The sequence below is a fragment of the Oncorhynchus tshawytscha genome, linkage group LG06 (genome assembly GCF_018296145.1).
Source record: "Oncorhynchus tshawytscha isolate Ot180627B linkage group LG06, Otsh_v2.0, whole genome shotgun sequence".
NCBI classification, from domain to species: domain Eukaryota; kingdom Metazoa; phylum Chordata; class Actinopteri; order Salmoniformes; family Salmonidae; genus Oncorhynchus; species Oncorhynchus tshawytscha.
This window is the reverse complement of record NC_056434.1, coordinates 23,816,114-23,833,048: the sequence shown is the minus strand read 5'-3', so window position 1 is coordinate 23,833,048 and position 16,935 is coordinate 23,816,114. Positions and strand designations below refer to the sequence as shown.

General features: G+C 44.9%; 1 protein-coding gene across 1 annotated transcript in view; it reads left to right on the top strand.

Annotated features, from left to right (window-relative positions):
- The window catches only part of LOC112252271 (E3 ubiquitin-protein ligase znrf1), a 50,853-nt gene that overhangs the window by 12,587 nt on the left and 21,331 nt on the right, over positions 1-16,935 (top strand). The window contains exon 2 of the mRNA XM_024423363.2: positions 5,556-5,651. Within this exon, the coding sequence (XP_024279131.1) occupies positions 5,556-5,651 (96 nt within the window). The remainder of the gene's footprint in view (positions 1-5,555; positions 5,652-16,935) is intronic.

The window sequence follows — 16,935 nt, the reverse complement described above, 5'->3', positions numbered from 1 at the left end:
TGCAGCTATTCCCTCCGCAAGGCTATTAAACAAGCTAAGCGTTAGTACAGAGACAAAGTAGAATCTCAATTCAACGGCTCAGACACAAGAGGCATGTGACAGGGTCTACAGTCAATCACGGACTACAGGAAGAAATCCAGGCCAGTCACGGACCAGGATGTCTTGCTCCCAGGCAGACTAAATAACTTTTTTTGCCCGCTTTGAGGACAATACAGTGCCACTGACACGGCCTGCAATGAAAACATGCGGTCTCTCCTTCACTGCAGCAGAGGTGAGTAAGACATTTAAACGTGTTAACCCTCGCAAGGCTGCAGGCCCAGACGGCATCCCCAGCCGCGCCCTCAGAGCATGCGCAGACCAGCTGGCCGGTGTGTTTACGGACATATTCAATCAATCCCTATACCAGTCTGCTGTTCCCACATGCTTCAAGAGGGCCACCATTGTTCCTGTTCCCAAGAAAGCTAAGGTAACTGAGCTAAACGACTACCGCCCGTAGCACTCACATCCGTCATCATGAAGTGCTTTGAGAGACTAGTCAAGACCATATCACCTCCACCCTACCTGACACCCTAGACCCACTCCAATTTGCTTACCGCCCAAATAGGTCCACAGACGATGCAATCTCAACCACACTGCACACTGCCCTAACCCATCTGGACAAGAGGAATACCTATGTGAGAATGCTGTTCATCGACTACAGCTCGGCATTCAACACCATAGTACCCTCCAAGCTCGTCATCAAGCTCGAGACCCTGGGTCTCGACCCCGCCCTGTGCAACTGGGTACTGGACTTCCTGACGGGCCGCCCCCAGGTGGTGAGGGTAGGCAACAACATCTCCTCCCCGCTGATCCTCAACACTGGGGCCCCACAAGGGTGCGTTCTGAGCCCTCTCCTGTACTCCCTGTTCACCCACAACTGCGTGGCCACGCACGCCTCCAACTCAATCATCAAGTTTGCGGATGACACAACAGTGTTAGGCTTGATTACCAACAACGACGAGACGGCCTACAGGGAGGAGGTGAGGGCCCTCGGAGTGTGGTGTCAGGAAAATAACCTCACACTCAACGTCAACAAAACTAAGGAGATGATTGTGGACTTCAGGAAACAGCAGAGGGAACACCCCCCTATCCACATCGATGGAACAGTAGTGGAGAGGGTAGCAAGTTTTAAGTTCCTCGGCATACACATCACAGACAAACTGAATTGGTCCACTCACACAGACAGCATCGTGAAGAAGGCGCAGCAGCGCCTCTTCAACCTCAGGAGGCTGAAGAAATTCGGCTTGTCACCAAAAGCACTCACAAACTTCTACAGATGCACAATCGAGAGCATCCTGGCGGGCTGTATCACCGCCTGGTACGGCAACTGCTCCGCCCTCAACCGTAAGGCTCTCCAGAGGGTAGTGAGGTCTGCACAACGCATCACCGGGGGCAAACTACCTGCCCTCCAGGACACCTACACCACCCGATGTTACAGGAAGGTCATAAAGATCATCAAGGACATCAACCACCCGAGCCACTGCCTGTTCACCCCGCTATCATCCAGAAGGCGAGGTCAGTACAGGTGCATCATAGCTGGGACCGAGAGACTGAAAAACAGCTTCTATCTCAAGGCCATCAGACTGTTAAACAGCCACCACTAACATTGAGTGGCTGCTGCCAACACACTGACACTGACACTGACTCAACTCCAGCCACTTTAATAATGGGAATTGATGGGAAATTATGTAAATATATCACTAGCCACTTTAAACAATGCTACCTTATATAATGTTTACATACCCTACATTATTCATCTCATATGCATACGTATATACTGTACTCTATATCATCGACTGCGTCCTTATGTAATACATGTATCACTAGCCACTTTAACTATGCCACTTTGTTTACATACTCATCTCATATGTATATACTGTACTCGATATCAGCTACTGTATCTTGCCTATGCTGCTCTGTACCATCACTCATTCATATATCCTTATGTACATATTCTTTATCCCCTTACACTGTGTATAAGACAGTAGTTTTGGAATTGTTAGTTAGATTACTTGTTGGTTATTACTGCATTGTCGGAACTAGAAGCACAAGCATTTCGCTACACTCGCATTAACATCTGCTAACCATGTGTATGTGACAAATAAAATTTGATTTGATTTGAGCAAGCTAGCCAGCTAACGTTAGCTAACAGTACACTTTAACTTGACATTAGGTTTATACAGTTTTACTACACAATACTTTTTTTTTAAAGCCTCGTTCCAGATGATTATCTAAGCATACTGACCAGCTCCAATAGACAGACACATGCTACATGGCAGACCAATCCAAACTAATCTCTCGGCATGTCTAGCCCACTCATTATCTCAGCCAATCTTGGCTAGCGGGAAGATTGCTCTCTTTTTTCTGTGGCTAAACCAACTAGGCTCGTAAGTTAACAATTTTATTCATATTTACAGATGGCATACAGGTTTTATATTAAGGCACATGAAAGTTCACATGTTCAAGAAGGCATTTCTGCCCAAAAACTAATTTAGCTATAAAAAAAATATATTTTACGTTCAAACAGCTCTCCTGTGAAGTCGTGACTTGCGGAATACGCGTAGTTTCCTGAATCGGTTCACATTTGAAGAAAAGTGAAAAAACGTCTAAATCTACAGTGAGACTGTGATAGCTTGTTGTATTAATTCAGTCTAAGTGTAGACAACATTGGTGGGTATGGGGAGGGTAATGTTCACAATTTACCCTCAAATCACAGTCATTTACATTTTAAGCACTTCTGAAGAAGGGTAAATGCTGTTTAACATCGCCTAAAAGAGGATATGGCATTCCCTCTCTACTCTGTCTAACACATGGAGAGGAGGGGGAATATATTGAGAGGGTAATGATCCTAAGGAAGGAAGCTATCATAATGCTGGTGGCCAGTCATGGACATTTTATGAGCTTCCGAGACACAAGTATTTTTGTAAGGATTTTAATTCTTAATCATTGACCATGGGGAATGGGGCAGGACTACAGAGGTATCATAAAAAATGCACGGAGTAAAGATTGAGTCAGTTGGCTTGGGTTGAGAAATGTGTCAGCTTTGTGGAGAGGTGCCATGGGACACTTTAACAGTGTGACGGCTCTATTTCACTTCTGTAGAAACAGAGCATGTCCACTCCATAGTTACTAGGCCTATACCAATGGCTTGATATCTATACAGTGTGACAACTATACTGTACATTGTTCAGGGTAAGTAAACAGTGGCTGTACTATTACTTAGTAGGGTATAATGAATCTGCTGTGATGGTTAGTTTCAGGTTTGGACATTGTATTGTGTTGATATTTGTGCTCTCTGCCAGTATGAAGTATGTCTTGTTAGTGGTTTGATGAAGGGCCAGCTCTGTGTTCATGAAACACACTGTGTTCACTGTAGGGGATATCTTTGTTTGCATATGTTTTCATGCAGTCTTGTGATTTACTTTAATGGTCCCTATTTAACCTCACAGTTTCCTACAATACAATTAATCCCCCATGACTTACTGTAAACTTTAGTTGTTCCAAGCAACGAGTGGTATTTCTCAGTTACAGTATGTTCTCAGAGACTGATTTATTTTCAGTGCTGCCAGTGGATGGATGAGCACACACACAAAAAGAGGTCCACAGTATCGTCATGTGAACTCTGAACATTTCTTTGATCATTGAAATGGTCATAGAGCTGTTGCCATATACTGTCTGCATTGCCATTTACAGATAGGGCCTCTTTGGCCTCTTGCCTTCTGGGAGGTGATCCATGGACTGTCTCTGTCCATCACATCCAACCATCTCTCATAGAAAGTCCTCACTCTACCTTTCTCCTGCACCTCTATTGTTTCTAAAATGTCCTCCATTCCTCTCTCTGTCTGTCCCTAAGTGGGGGCTGAAAATAGCAGCCAGGGGAAATGTGGGTCAGCTGTCATGGGGGAGGTGGGGCTTCGGTTTACTGACTGACTAGGTTTACTTTTATCTTTCTTAGTTGCTCCCTCTATCTATCAATCCCACCCTCATCCCTTTGTCATACTTGCTGTTTCGTTCAAGTTCCCCCTTACTCTCTTTCTCTCATTTATAAAGCTGGCTCATTCGCTTCAGCTTGAGGCCTTTACGGGGTGTTTTCATCTCTCCATCTCTTCCTGACTGTGCTGGTCTGTCTGGTTATTGCTTTATGCTTTCTAGGTGAACCCCAGACAGACTCAGACCAACCAGACAAGTCTCAAAGTAAGAGTTTAGACTCTGATCCCACCGAAGGAATGAATAAATATTGACTTAGCATTAACATTAAAACACACATTCTGGTGCGGGAGCGTGGAGCAGCGATAGTGCTGCAGTCTCCCAAGTATACATGAACGATATGGGTACAAAACCCACCCCTGACACATTCATGCGATCTCTCCTCTACCTGTATCCCAACATGTACTTTCAATATTGTCTGAATAAAGAGAAAATACGTAACGAGGAATGAATAGCAACAACCTTTATGACTGTATAGTTGTCATTGGACCAAAAACAAGCTGATTTTGGCACAGCTGAGATTTTTTTTGGCAATGTACACACAGAACAGCGTGGTCCCTGGACTGAGTGGTTCAATGACCAACGTGATAATGGCCTGCTGTTGTGCCCAAAAAGACTGGCAAGTCCAGCCATTTGCTGGGGATCTGGGATGGTAAATATGTAAATGTACAGGGTTTGATGCAGCGGCCAGTTAAACACTACTGAGTTGAGTCCCAAATGGCACCCTGTTCCATATATAGTGCACTACTTTTGACCAGGGTTGGGGATAGGGTGCCCTTTGGACAGAGCCCTGGTGTCTGTGCTTATGGTAGTTGTGTACATGTGAAGTGTTGGGTGCAGCCATCTGAACACTACTGGTGTCTGTGTTAAAACAGTATTGAGGACTCATGATGCAAAACTCAACTCATGTGGTTGGAGGGAGAGCCACGCCAGGAATTGATGTAATCTCCTTTTATGTGCTTTGCTAATTCTGTAATATGCACAAAGCTGAAAACAAACATCGTAAGAGAGATAGCTAAGATAGAGCTTTGCAGTAATTTATGTCTGCTATTTGGAATGGGATATACACATTCTACGTCTTTCATTTGTATCAACATTTCGTTTTTTATTATTCAGGGACCATGCGCAACAATTATATTACCAGATTTAGCAACATAGCTCATTTTCATCAGCAATGTCTTTTCATATGCAGGTTAACATTCATCATTTTTACAGATGACTACATGTTTATTACATAGTGAATAAGAGACAGGTCTGTATTACATGCAACGGGGAATGACTTGAAAAGACCGACACGCACAGAAAGACAGAGAGACACAGACAGACAGAGTGATTCAATGTGAGTCTACATGGTTGATGCCACTGTTTGTGGTGCCCCATTCTAGTTGGGAACACTGGTTTGTAATAATCCTTGATCATTTGGTTCACTTATTCACTGTTGTGAGTTGGATGGTGGCAGTGAGAGCCAGAGAGCCAGTGTAACATGCATACACTAAAGTCTAACCAATCCTCCCTCTCTTTCTCCACAGGGTTCAAGTGTCCTGTCTGCTCCAAGTCTGTGGCGTCTAATGAGATGGAGGTGCACTTCATCATGTGTCTAAGCAAGCCCCGCCTGTCCTACAACGGTGAGACACCCTTCCTCATACAATATGGCCTCCTCCCTCATCATCTCTGCTTCCTTCCCCTCACGTCTGCCACTTTTCCTCCATGTGAATCTCTGAAACCTTCTCCTCTTCCCCGTCTCTCTCTTTTCCTACTTCAAATTCTTGCCATCTCTTCATCCCTCCATCTCTCTCTGGTTCATGTAGCCTCTCTTCCCCATCTTACTCAAATGATGCTGGCTGTGACTGTAGGAATGTAGCTGTGAACTCTATGTGGCCCGTCTCTCTAGTACCAGAGCTGGGGTCACGGTGGTGTGTTATTCCCTCCATTGACTCTCTCCATAGCACTACTTTGTCTGTCTGTCTGTCTGTCTGTCTGTCTGTCTGTCTGTCTGTCTGTCTGTCTGTCTGTCTGTCTAGGGGCGTGTCTAGGATAGTACTGGAGTTCATAATTGTCAAATACAGTAGATATAGAATTAGAATCCTGTATTTCTATATCAATGGCTTGACCTGCTTGTACTCAAGTAATCACAGTATCCAAACAAGAAAAGCCAGATCTACATGTAGCATACAGTAGCCAAATACATAGATAGTGTCTGTATGTCATTAGCGCTACAATAGTTTTTTGTGTAATGCTGTCATCAAGGCAAAAAGTGGCTACTTAGAATAATCTCAAATATGAAATATATTTTGATTTGTTTAACACTTTTTTGGTTACTACATGATTCCATTTGTGTTATTTCATAGTTTTGATGTCTTTACTATTATTCTACAATGTAGAAAATAGTACAATTAAAGAAAAACCCTGGAATGAGGAGGTGTGTCCATACTTTTGACTGGTACTGTAAATGTGACCGAACGACATGATTCATTCTTACAGTATATAGCAACATTTGAAATTGTGTTTTTTACATTAGATAAAAGTAGAGATAGAAAATGGTAGAGGGAAGGCTCCTGTCTTTTTTGGGGCTAGCGGGAAGATTCCCCTCTTTTTCCTTGGCTAAACCAACTAGGCTCGTAATTTAACCATTTTATTGGTATTTTACAGATGGCATACAAGTTTGTTATTAAGACACACGAAAGTTCACATGTTCCAGAAGCCATTTCTGCCAAAAATGGATTTAGATTTAAAAAATACATGTTTATGTTCAAATGCTTCTACTGTGAAGTAGTGACGACATACACCTAGTTTCCTGAAACGAGTCACATGTATACCTGTCTTGACTCCCTGAGCACAGTATGTTCAAAGTCGATTCAGGTATACAATCAGCCTTTCCAGGACATTATGGGTGCCTGTTTGCTGTTATTTTCCCTGTGTGCCTGCCTGGCTCCAGGTGTTGCCAGTGTAGCTCGCTGAGATATCTGTCTGCCTGTAGTCTTGGACAGCCCTGTGTGACTGACTGACTGGTCTGTCTGGGGCTGAAGGTGACCCTGTGGGCTACGTGTCACATATGACCAGTCTGCTTTCTGGGGCACAAGGCCAGGTATGTTTGGACACATAGGGAGAAGGAGACCGATGAGAGGCTGAAAATTAATTGGGGGTAAAAGATTGATTGAGATAGTGAGAAGAAATAAAAAGAGAAACTGACTGGGATTGATGGAAGAGTACGGAGAGTGATACAGTGATGGCTGATAAAGAGTAAGATGGGAGAGGAGTAAGAAGATACATATCTCCTTGTTTGTGTGGTTGTCCACTTCCCTGTCACCCTTTTTTTTTGTTACTTTTTCTCCCCCTCTCCATCTCTTCCACTATCCCTCTCTATCATTATCTCTTTCTCTCTCACAGTCTGTCTGTCTCTCTCTCCTTATTTTGCCCCCCTCTGTCCGCAATCCCCTACATTTGTGACACACAGGGACAGGACTGTGGCTTATCTTATTTCCCAGAATGCTCTGTGGTCTATTGTCAATCAGCTGGGCCCACTGCCTGTCACACATCAGCAGATCTCCTCTCTGCAAGGCCAATGTACACACACACACACACACACACCCTGCCCGCAGTGGCCCGTGATAAATGTGTGTGCCTGTCTGTATACTTACTGTGTTTCTGTTTGTGGAGCATTTACAGAGTTGTGTGTGTCTATCGAGAAATAATGAGATAGACAATACATACATTGTGTGGGTATCTGGCCAACAAGGTTTGCATTGTGATATTGGTTAAGGGTTTGAAATGCCACACATTATTGTGTTGTATACCCTGTGGTATTTACTGGTGCTTAGCGCCATGAACTCCCATCTACCCCAGTGGGTATTGCTCCTGCTAGGGGATGAACATGGGGTGACACGTAAGTTACACCCAGATAATACATAAATAGCAGTGCATTAACAGCAGTCAAAGACAGTTCCATCAAAATGATATGAGACAATGTAATATCTTGACTGTATTGAATTATTCATGTAATATTTAGCTGATAAACTCCTTCCACACTCAGTGTCATTTGCATACAGTATATTACCAACAGAGATTTGGCATTCTCCCCAAACACATCAAATAGGAGGAAAGTAGTTTGTTCTCCCTCTCTCTCTCTCTCTCTCTTTCTCTCTCCAACTCTATCCTCTCTATTCAAGGGCTATATTTAAGCATACAAAGTCGTAGCCCAAAAAAAGACACAGTGGTCAGCTCACGTGGACTGCGTATACCAAGGCCTCACTCTCCAGCTCATACTCACATGTTCACTAAAACAGTGGCACATTCATTCACTCAACAACCACTTCACGAACACCCCTAGAATCCTAGAAAACACAAACACAAGACAACCTATCTTAGAAACCACAAGAATTAAACAATTTAACACAAATAAAAATACACACACCACACAATCACAAACATATAGTACATAAGCCGTATACAGTGAGCCCTGTAGACATGATGCACTGTACATTGCAGTGTGAAGACCTAGACCAGGGCTCTCCAACCCTGTTCCTGGAGAGCTACTGTCCTGTAGGTTCTCTCCAACCCTGTTCCTGGAGAGCTACTGTCCTGTAGGTTCTCTCCAACCCTAATTGAGTTCACCTGATTCTAGTAATTAGCTGGTTGATAAGGTGAACCAGTTAGTTACAACAGGGGTTGGATTGAAAACCAACAGGACGGTAGGTCTCCAGGAACAGGGTTGGAGAGCCCTGACCTAGACCTAAATCCATCCATTGTACTGTAGACCACATTGCATGTACACAAACACACACACTCACTCACAACTAACCTGTCTCCACCCTCCGGCTGGTTGGCGTAATGCAGAGGAAGCTGCTGAAGCCATAGCTCCTTAGAGGATAAAGCTAAGGAGCAGGAGAGTGGACTGGGGGAGGAGGATGGGGTGCTTATTGTTCTAGCGAGGAGTGTGGAAGGCGAACAGCTGTGTATAGACTTACTGAGATCCAGTTTTGGAGATTGAGGATGCTGGAGGAGGAAAGGGGGTGGGGGAGAGGGGGAGGCAGCTAGGGGGTTGATGGGACTGGGCGGCTAAGCTAAGCTGATTTACATTCAGAGCATATGTCTTCTGTCTGTCTCACTCCATTTCACGCTGTCTTCTCCTCCCTTCACCTTAGCTGCCCCACATTCCCTCCCTCCCTCCTCCCTCTTCTCCCGCTTTCCTTTGTTCATATGAGGAGCTTCAATACTTATAGTTAGAGTTGCAAAATTCTGGGACGTTCCCGGAATCAGGAGGGAATAAGCAGGAAATCCGGATTCCTCCATCCAGGATTCTGGAAAACCAGGGAATTTATAATTAAAGTTCCCAGAATTTTGCAACCTTCCGGTATTTACCCAGGGATCAAACATTTTTAACGGTCATTCTCAAAGACACACTTCCTTGAATGCTTTGAATAGAGCATCAGAGATTCAGAGCAGCTATCAACTAGTAGGCTACCCTTTGTTTTAAAACCACACACTCACTCACACAAAACAGTCACTGCAAGAAAGCATGCAGGCAGCACACGTTTCCAGGGAAGAAGTATGGAGTGAGACTTGTTTCTTAACTCTGTAAATATGTTTATCACAATCCGTGTGTATATTCAACATAAAGTGCCTTCGGAAAGTATTCAGACCCATTAACTTTTTCCACATTGATACGTTACTGTCACGCCCTGACCTTAGTATTCTTTGTTTTCTTTATATATTTTGGTTAGGTCAGGGTGTGACATGGGCGATATGTGTGTTTTTGTCTCATCTAGGGTGTTTGTACTGTCTAGGTTTTTTGTAGATTTATGGGGTTGTGTCCATCTAGGTGTTTATATAGGTCTATGGTTGCCTAGATTGGTTCTCAATTAGAGGCAGGTGTTTATCGTTGTCTCTGATTGGGAACCATATTTAGGCAGCCATATTCTTTGGGTATTTTGAGGGTGATTGTTTCCTGTGTCAGTGTTTGTGCCACACGGGACTGTTTTAGTTTCCATTTCACTTTGTTATTTTGTATTTGTCCAGAAAAAAATCCAGAAAATCACATTGTAGGATTTTTTAATGAATTTATTTGCAAATTATGGTGGAAAATAAGTATTTGGTCAATAACAAAAGTTTATCTCAATACTTTGTTATATACCCTTTGTTGGCAATGACAGAGGTCAAACATTTTCTCTAAGTCTTCACAAGGTTTTCACACACTGTTTGTCACGCCCTGGTCAAAGTATTTTGTGTTTATCTTTATGTATTTGGTCAGGCCAGGGTGTGGCATGGGGTTTTTGTAATTGTGGTGTGTTTGTCTTGGGGTTTTGGTGGTGGTATTGGGATTGTAGCTTAGTGGGTTGTCTAGCAAGGTCTATGGCTGTCTGGAGTGGTTCTCAATCAGAGGCAGGTGCTTATCGTTGTCTCTGATTGGGAACCATATTTAGGCAGCCATATTCTTTGAGTTTGTCGTGGGTGATTGTCCTTAGTGTCTTACTTGTACTCTCTGTTAGTTTGCACTAGATAGGCTGTTTTCGGTTTTCATTACGTTTATTGTTGTTTAGTGTTTAGTCGTGTTTACGTTTTGTTTAATAAATATGGATCGCAATCGACACGCTGCAGTTTGGTCCGACTCTCCTTCATCACCACTAGAAAACCGTAACAGAATCACCCACCACCAACGGACCAAGCAGCGTGTTAACAGGCAGGAACCACAGGAGAGGCAACAGAGGCAGCAGGAGCAGCAGCAGCTGCAGTGGGAGAGGCTGCACCACCTGGAGAAATGGACATGGGAGGAAGAACTGGACGGTAAAGGACCCTGGGCTCAGCCTGGAGAATATCGCCGCCCCAAGGAAGAACTGGAGGCGGCGAAAGCTGAAGGCGCAGATATGAGGAGGCAGCACGGCGTAGCGGATGGAAGCCTGAGAATCAGCCCCAAAATTTCTTGGGGGGCTCAGGGAGAGTGTGGCAGAGTCAGGAGTCAGACCTGAGCCAACTCTCCCTGTTTATCGTGGGGAGCCAAGGAGGAGACCAGAACCAGAGACTGTGAAGGAGTTAATGGGGAAATTGGAGGAGAGAGAAATGAGGGAGTTGCTGTGTTGGTGCTTTTTGCATGGAATTCGCCCGACGGAACGTGTTGGGGATTTGATGGCACCTGGGTTAGCGCTCCATACTCGTCCAGTCTGCCCAGCATCGCCAGTCTGCCCAGCACCGCCAGTCTGCCCAGCGTCGCCAGTCTGCCCAGCGTCGCCAGTCTGCCCAGCGTCGCCAGTCTGCCCAGCGTCGCCAGTCTGCCCAGCGTCGCCAGTCTGCCCAGCGTCGCCAGTCTGCCCAGCGTCGCCAGTCTGTCAGGATCAGTTAGATCCGCCAGTCAGCCAGGATTCGCCAGTCTGCCAGGATCCACCAGTCAGCCAGGATCCACCAGTCTTCCAGGATCCGCCAGAAGTGCCAGTCAGCCAGGATCCGCCAGAAGTGCCAGTCGGCCAGGATCTGCCAGTAGTGCCAGTCAGGATCTGCCAGGATCTGCCAGTCGGCCAGGATCTGCCAGTCAGCCAGACTCCGATCTGCAGTCAGCCAGACTCTTCCAGATCTGCCAGTCAACCAGACTCTTCCAGATCTGCCAGTCAACCAGACTCTTCCAGATCTGCCAGTCAACCAGACTCTTCCAGATCTGCCAGTCAACCAGACTCTTCCAGATCTGCCAGTCAACCAGACTCGTCCAGATCTGCCAGTCAACCAGACTCGTCCAGATCTGCCAGTCAACCAGACTCGTCCAGATCTGCCAGTCAACCAGACTCTTCCAGATCTGCCAGTCAACCAGGATCTTCCAGATCTGCCAGTCAGCCAGGATCTTCCAGATCTGCCAGTCAGCCAGGATCTGCCAGTCAGGATCTGCCAGTCAGCCAGGATCTGCTGAAACCACCAGCCAGCCAGGAGCTGGTAGATCTATCTACCTGCCTGAGCTTCCTCTCACTCCTGAGCTTCCTCTCACTCCTGAGCTTCCTCTCACTCCTGAGCTTCCTCTCACTCCTGAGCTTTCTCTCACTCCTGAGCTTTCTCTCAGTCCCGAGCTTCCCTCAGTCCCGAGCTGCCTCCTGTCCTTCAGTCCCGATCTGCTCCTCAGTCCAGTGGGGTTCTGGGTGAGGACTACTAGGCCATGGTCGGCGGCGAGGGTGGACTATCCAGGGACGAAGGGAGAGGGGACTAAGACATTAAATGAGTGGGGTCCACGTCCCGCGCCGGAGCCGCCACCATGGACAGACGCCCACCCGGACCCTCCCTATTGTTTTGAGGTGCGTTCGGGAGTCCGCACCTTAGGGGGGTTCTGTCACGCCCTGGTCAAAGTATTTTGTGTTTATCTTTATGTATTTGGTCAGGCCAGGGTGTGGCATGGGGTTTTTGTAATTGTGGTGTGTTTGTCTTGGGGTTTTGGTGGTGGTATTGGGATTGTAGCTTAGTGGGTTGTCTAGCAAAGTCTATGGCTGTCTGGAGTGGTTCTCAATCAGAGGCAGGTGCTTATCGTTGTCTCTGATTGGGAACCATATTTAGGCAGCCATATTCTTTGAGTTTGTCGTGGGTGATTGTCCTTAGTGTCTTACTTGTACTCTCTGTTAGTTTGCACTAGATAGGCTGTTTTCGGTTTTCATTACGTTTATTGTTTTGTAGTGTTTAGTGTTTAGTCGTGTTTACGTTTTGTTTAATAAATATGGATCGCAATCGACACGCTGCAGTTTGGTCCGACTCTCCTTCATCACCACTAGAAAACCGTAACACTGTTGCTGGTATTTTGGCCCATTCCTCCATGCAGATCTCCTCTAGAGCAGTGATGTTTTGGGGCTGTTGCTGGGCAACACGGACTTTCAACTCCCTCCAAAGATTTTCTATGGGGTTGAGATCTGGAGACTGGCTAGGCCACTCCAGGACCTTGAAATGCTTCTTACGAAGCCACTCTTTCATTGCCCGGGCGGTGTGTTTGGGATCATTGTCATGCTGAAAGACCCAGCCACGTTTCATCTTCAATGTCCTTGCTGATGGTAGGCTTTGTTACTTTGGTCCCAGCTCTCTGCAGGTCATTCACTAGGTCCCCCCGTGTGGTTCTGGGATTTTTGCTCACCGTTCTTGTGATCATTTTGACCCCACGGGGTGAGATCTTGCGTGGAGCCCCAGATCGAGGGAGATTATCAGTGGTCTTGTATGTCTTCCATTTCCTAATAATTGCTCCCACAGTTGATTTCTTCAAACCAAGATGCTTACCTATTGCAGACTCAGTCTTCCCAGCCTGGTGCAGGTCTACAATTTTGTTTCTGGTGTCCTTTGACAGCTCTTTGGTCTTGGCCATAGTGGAGTTTGGAGTGTGACTGTTTGAGGTTGTGGACAGGTGTCCTTTTATACTGATAACAAGTTCAAACAGGTGCCATTAATACAGGTAACGAGTGGAGGACAGAGGAGCCTCTTAAAGAAGAAGTTACAGGTCTGTGAGAGACAGAAATATTGCTTGTTTGTAGGTGACCAAATACTCATTTTCCACCATCATTTGCAAATAAATTCATTAAAAATCCTACAATGTGATTTTCTGGATTTTTTAAATTTTTTATCTCACTTACGTCCGGTCCCAAGTCACTCCCCAACTATTTGTTTGGTAGATTTTGGTTCCTAAACGAACCATGTGTCTGCTATGCTGATTGAAGAAATCCAGTCTTTACAGAATGTACTGGTGATGGTGCCCTGGTAGGCGGAGGGTCTGGAAGCATGTTGAGGCTTTTGGAAGGCTGCCATCATTCACTGTAACCTTCACTGATTGAGTCAGGATCTTCCACCCAACCCAGAATTTGAGGAGCATCATTAGCATGTCTCTTAAAGCTAATAATGAACAGAACAAAATCATTCCACTACTTTAGTAGTTTGTACTTTTTTATAGAACACACTACTATTATAGCAAAACTGAATGTCTACATAGGTATTGCACTTGATTCCCGTTTTCAAAAAACTGCCGGAGGTATCCAGTTGTCAGGCATTTTGCATCTGTTGGGCATTCGTCAACATTCTCATCACTGTCGTCGTCCAGGGGCCAGACTATTTGTGCAAGTACAATTTAATAGAAAAAAAATGAAATAATTCAAGCACCTCTTGAGAATAACTAGGACCAAAAAGTTCTAGGCTGATCTCTAGACTGAGATCCTGACCCTGTGGTATAACATAACCTTAAATACCCAATTCTCCTTTTTTCTCTTTCTCATTGGAACGTTAGGCGAGAACGTGCACTCAGATTTCCAGCATTTGCGCTGATTGGTTATCACACAAGTTCTTTTCCCCAGGGGGGTTGAGACCTGCTGTTTGAATTTGAAAACAAACGGTTTTCAAAGCGAGGAGGCAGCTCTCAGAGGCTGTGTGTGTGTGTGTGTGTTTTGAGTGAGTATCTGAGTGACAGAGAGATGCAACCAGTGAAAGCACATCCACCCCAATTATTGACTCATTGTGCCATCAACATCAAAGATCTGCCCCCAGATGCACAGCCAGGGCTAGGTAAAGGGTATAGATTTACTAAAATGGCTAAATATTATGAAAGGCACTATACCTCTAGGCTTAAGACAGCGGCTTGCCTCTCACCGAAACACCAATGTAACAATGTCTGGTCGCTATGTCAGGAAGTTCCATACGGTGGTCTCCTGAAGGCCCTTTCTCATTGTTTGTCAGACCACCTAAAATACATGAATACAATGCACACAAGCCTTAGGTGATGAGGAAGCAGTGCAACATTTTTAAAAGGTTTTATAAAAATGTTGGCTTCATGCAGTTATAAGCTACTTTCCTCAAGACAAAAAACAATAACAATTGCGCCTGGGGCGGCCAGTCGCACTGTTTCAGCTTTCAACCCCATCCCCCATGTGTCAAGACCAAGACTCGTTTAAATGTAGACAAACAAGACCTGACCGAGACTAACCATCTTAAAATGACAGATAAATACCGATTTTTTTTGTTTTTTTTGTTTGTTGACATTATCCATTGCACACTGGCAGGGCATGCTCATCTGTCTTACACGTGTACAAAGCAAGGTGCCCTTTAACTTTTGAGGTTTAATCACTTCCACTTCTACTTCAACGTAACCAACAAGAGTCTGTACTCAGTGGTGCATCTTGACCTCTTGAGTTGAGAGAATACATAGGCTATTGTCTTATCCCAGACCGTGGCTCTTTCTCAACTGTATTTCCTGTTTTCCTCACCTCCCTTGAATCCATGACAACAACAAAAAACACATGTGAGAAAAATGTCAGAGGAATCTCAAAAGAAAGGGAAAGGAAAAAGAGGTGCTGGGGGCTGCCTTCATCGACATCCATGCCTTCAACTGAAATGTGTCTTCTACATTTAACCCATCCCCTCTGAATCAGAGAGGTGCTGGGGGCTGCCTTCATCGACATCCATGCCTTCAACTGAAATGTGTCTTCTACATTTAACCCATCCCCTCTGAATCAGAGAGGTGCTGGGGGCTGCCTTCATCGAGATCCATGCCTTCAACTGAAATGTGTCTTCTACATTTAACCCATCCCCTCTGAATCAGAGAGGTGCTGGGGGCTGCCTTCATCGACATCCATGCCTTCAACTGAAATGTGTCTTCTACATTTAACCCATCCCCTCTGAATCAGAGAGGTGCTGGGGGCTGCCTTCATCGAGATCCATGCCTTCAACTGAAATGTGTCTTCTACATTTAACCCATCCCCTCTGAATCAGAGAGGTGCTGGGGGCTGCCTTCATCGACATCCATGCCTTCAACTGAAATGTGTCTTCTACATTTAACCCATCCCCTCTGAATCAGAGAGGTGCTGGGGGCTGCCTTCATCGACATCCATGCCTTCAACTGAAATGTGTCTTCTACATTTAACCCATCCCCTCTGAATCAGAGAGGTGCTGGGGGCTGCCTTCATCGACATCCATGCCTTCAACTGAAATGTGTCTTCTACATTTAACCCATCCCCTCTGAATCAGAGAGGTGCTGGGGGCTGCCTTCATCGACATCCATGCCTTCGGCGCCCGAGAACACAATTAGGAAAGACAATTAAGAAAGAGACGTGGTCTCAAATAGCATTATATTTGTAGTCTCTCAACCCATGTGGTGAAGCCTTAGAGCAGCACCCAGTCCATGACATTGGTACCAACACATAGTATAGACACCATGAATGAACAAAGACCGCATATGTGGTCTCAGGATCAGAACAACAGGATAAAGTAAATCTATTATAATGACACATTGACACAATACATATTGTGTTCTTAGAATGACAATAATGTACACTATCAATATACACACCAGCTTACTGGTTTCACGGATGTCCAAAGCCAGACAGTCATATAGTTCCACAGTGGAAGTATCTGCTTTTCTCCCCAAGAAAAACATGGACCACAGCTGAGCTCAATCCACGGAGGCATGGACACCCATGACAAGGTGTATGACATTAAAGTGAGATTCATATCATGTGCTTTTATGCTCAAGTTAAGTCTGTAGAGTATGATTACAAAACGTAGCCTTTTATTTAACTGGTAACATTGACCTCAACCCACAAGACAAAGGGCGGAAAACTGACAAAGGAAATCAACAGAAACAGAATGCATGTCATTGACTAGGCAACAATATATTAATCAATGTTACAATCAACAACAAATTACTTGACTAGCTAGCAAATAAGCCTAGATGGAGCAGAACACAGCAAGCAGCATTTCTTACTTTTTTAATCAGATAATGGTCAAATTTCATACCTTCAAACCAGTTGGGAAAGAGCGATTTGTCCTGCCTCAAATTACTTGTCCTCTAGTTCCTGAATGAAAACATCAGCTAGCTAACTATCTGGCTAGCAAGATCACCAATTCAGGATTTAAAAACTGTGCAGTCCTTCATAATTGACACATTCCTGAAGTTAGAATTAGTTAGTTTAACGTAAGTTGTTC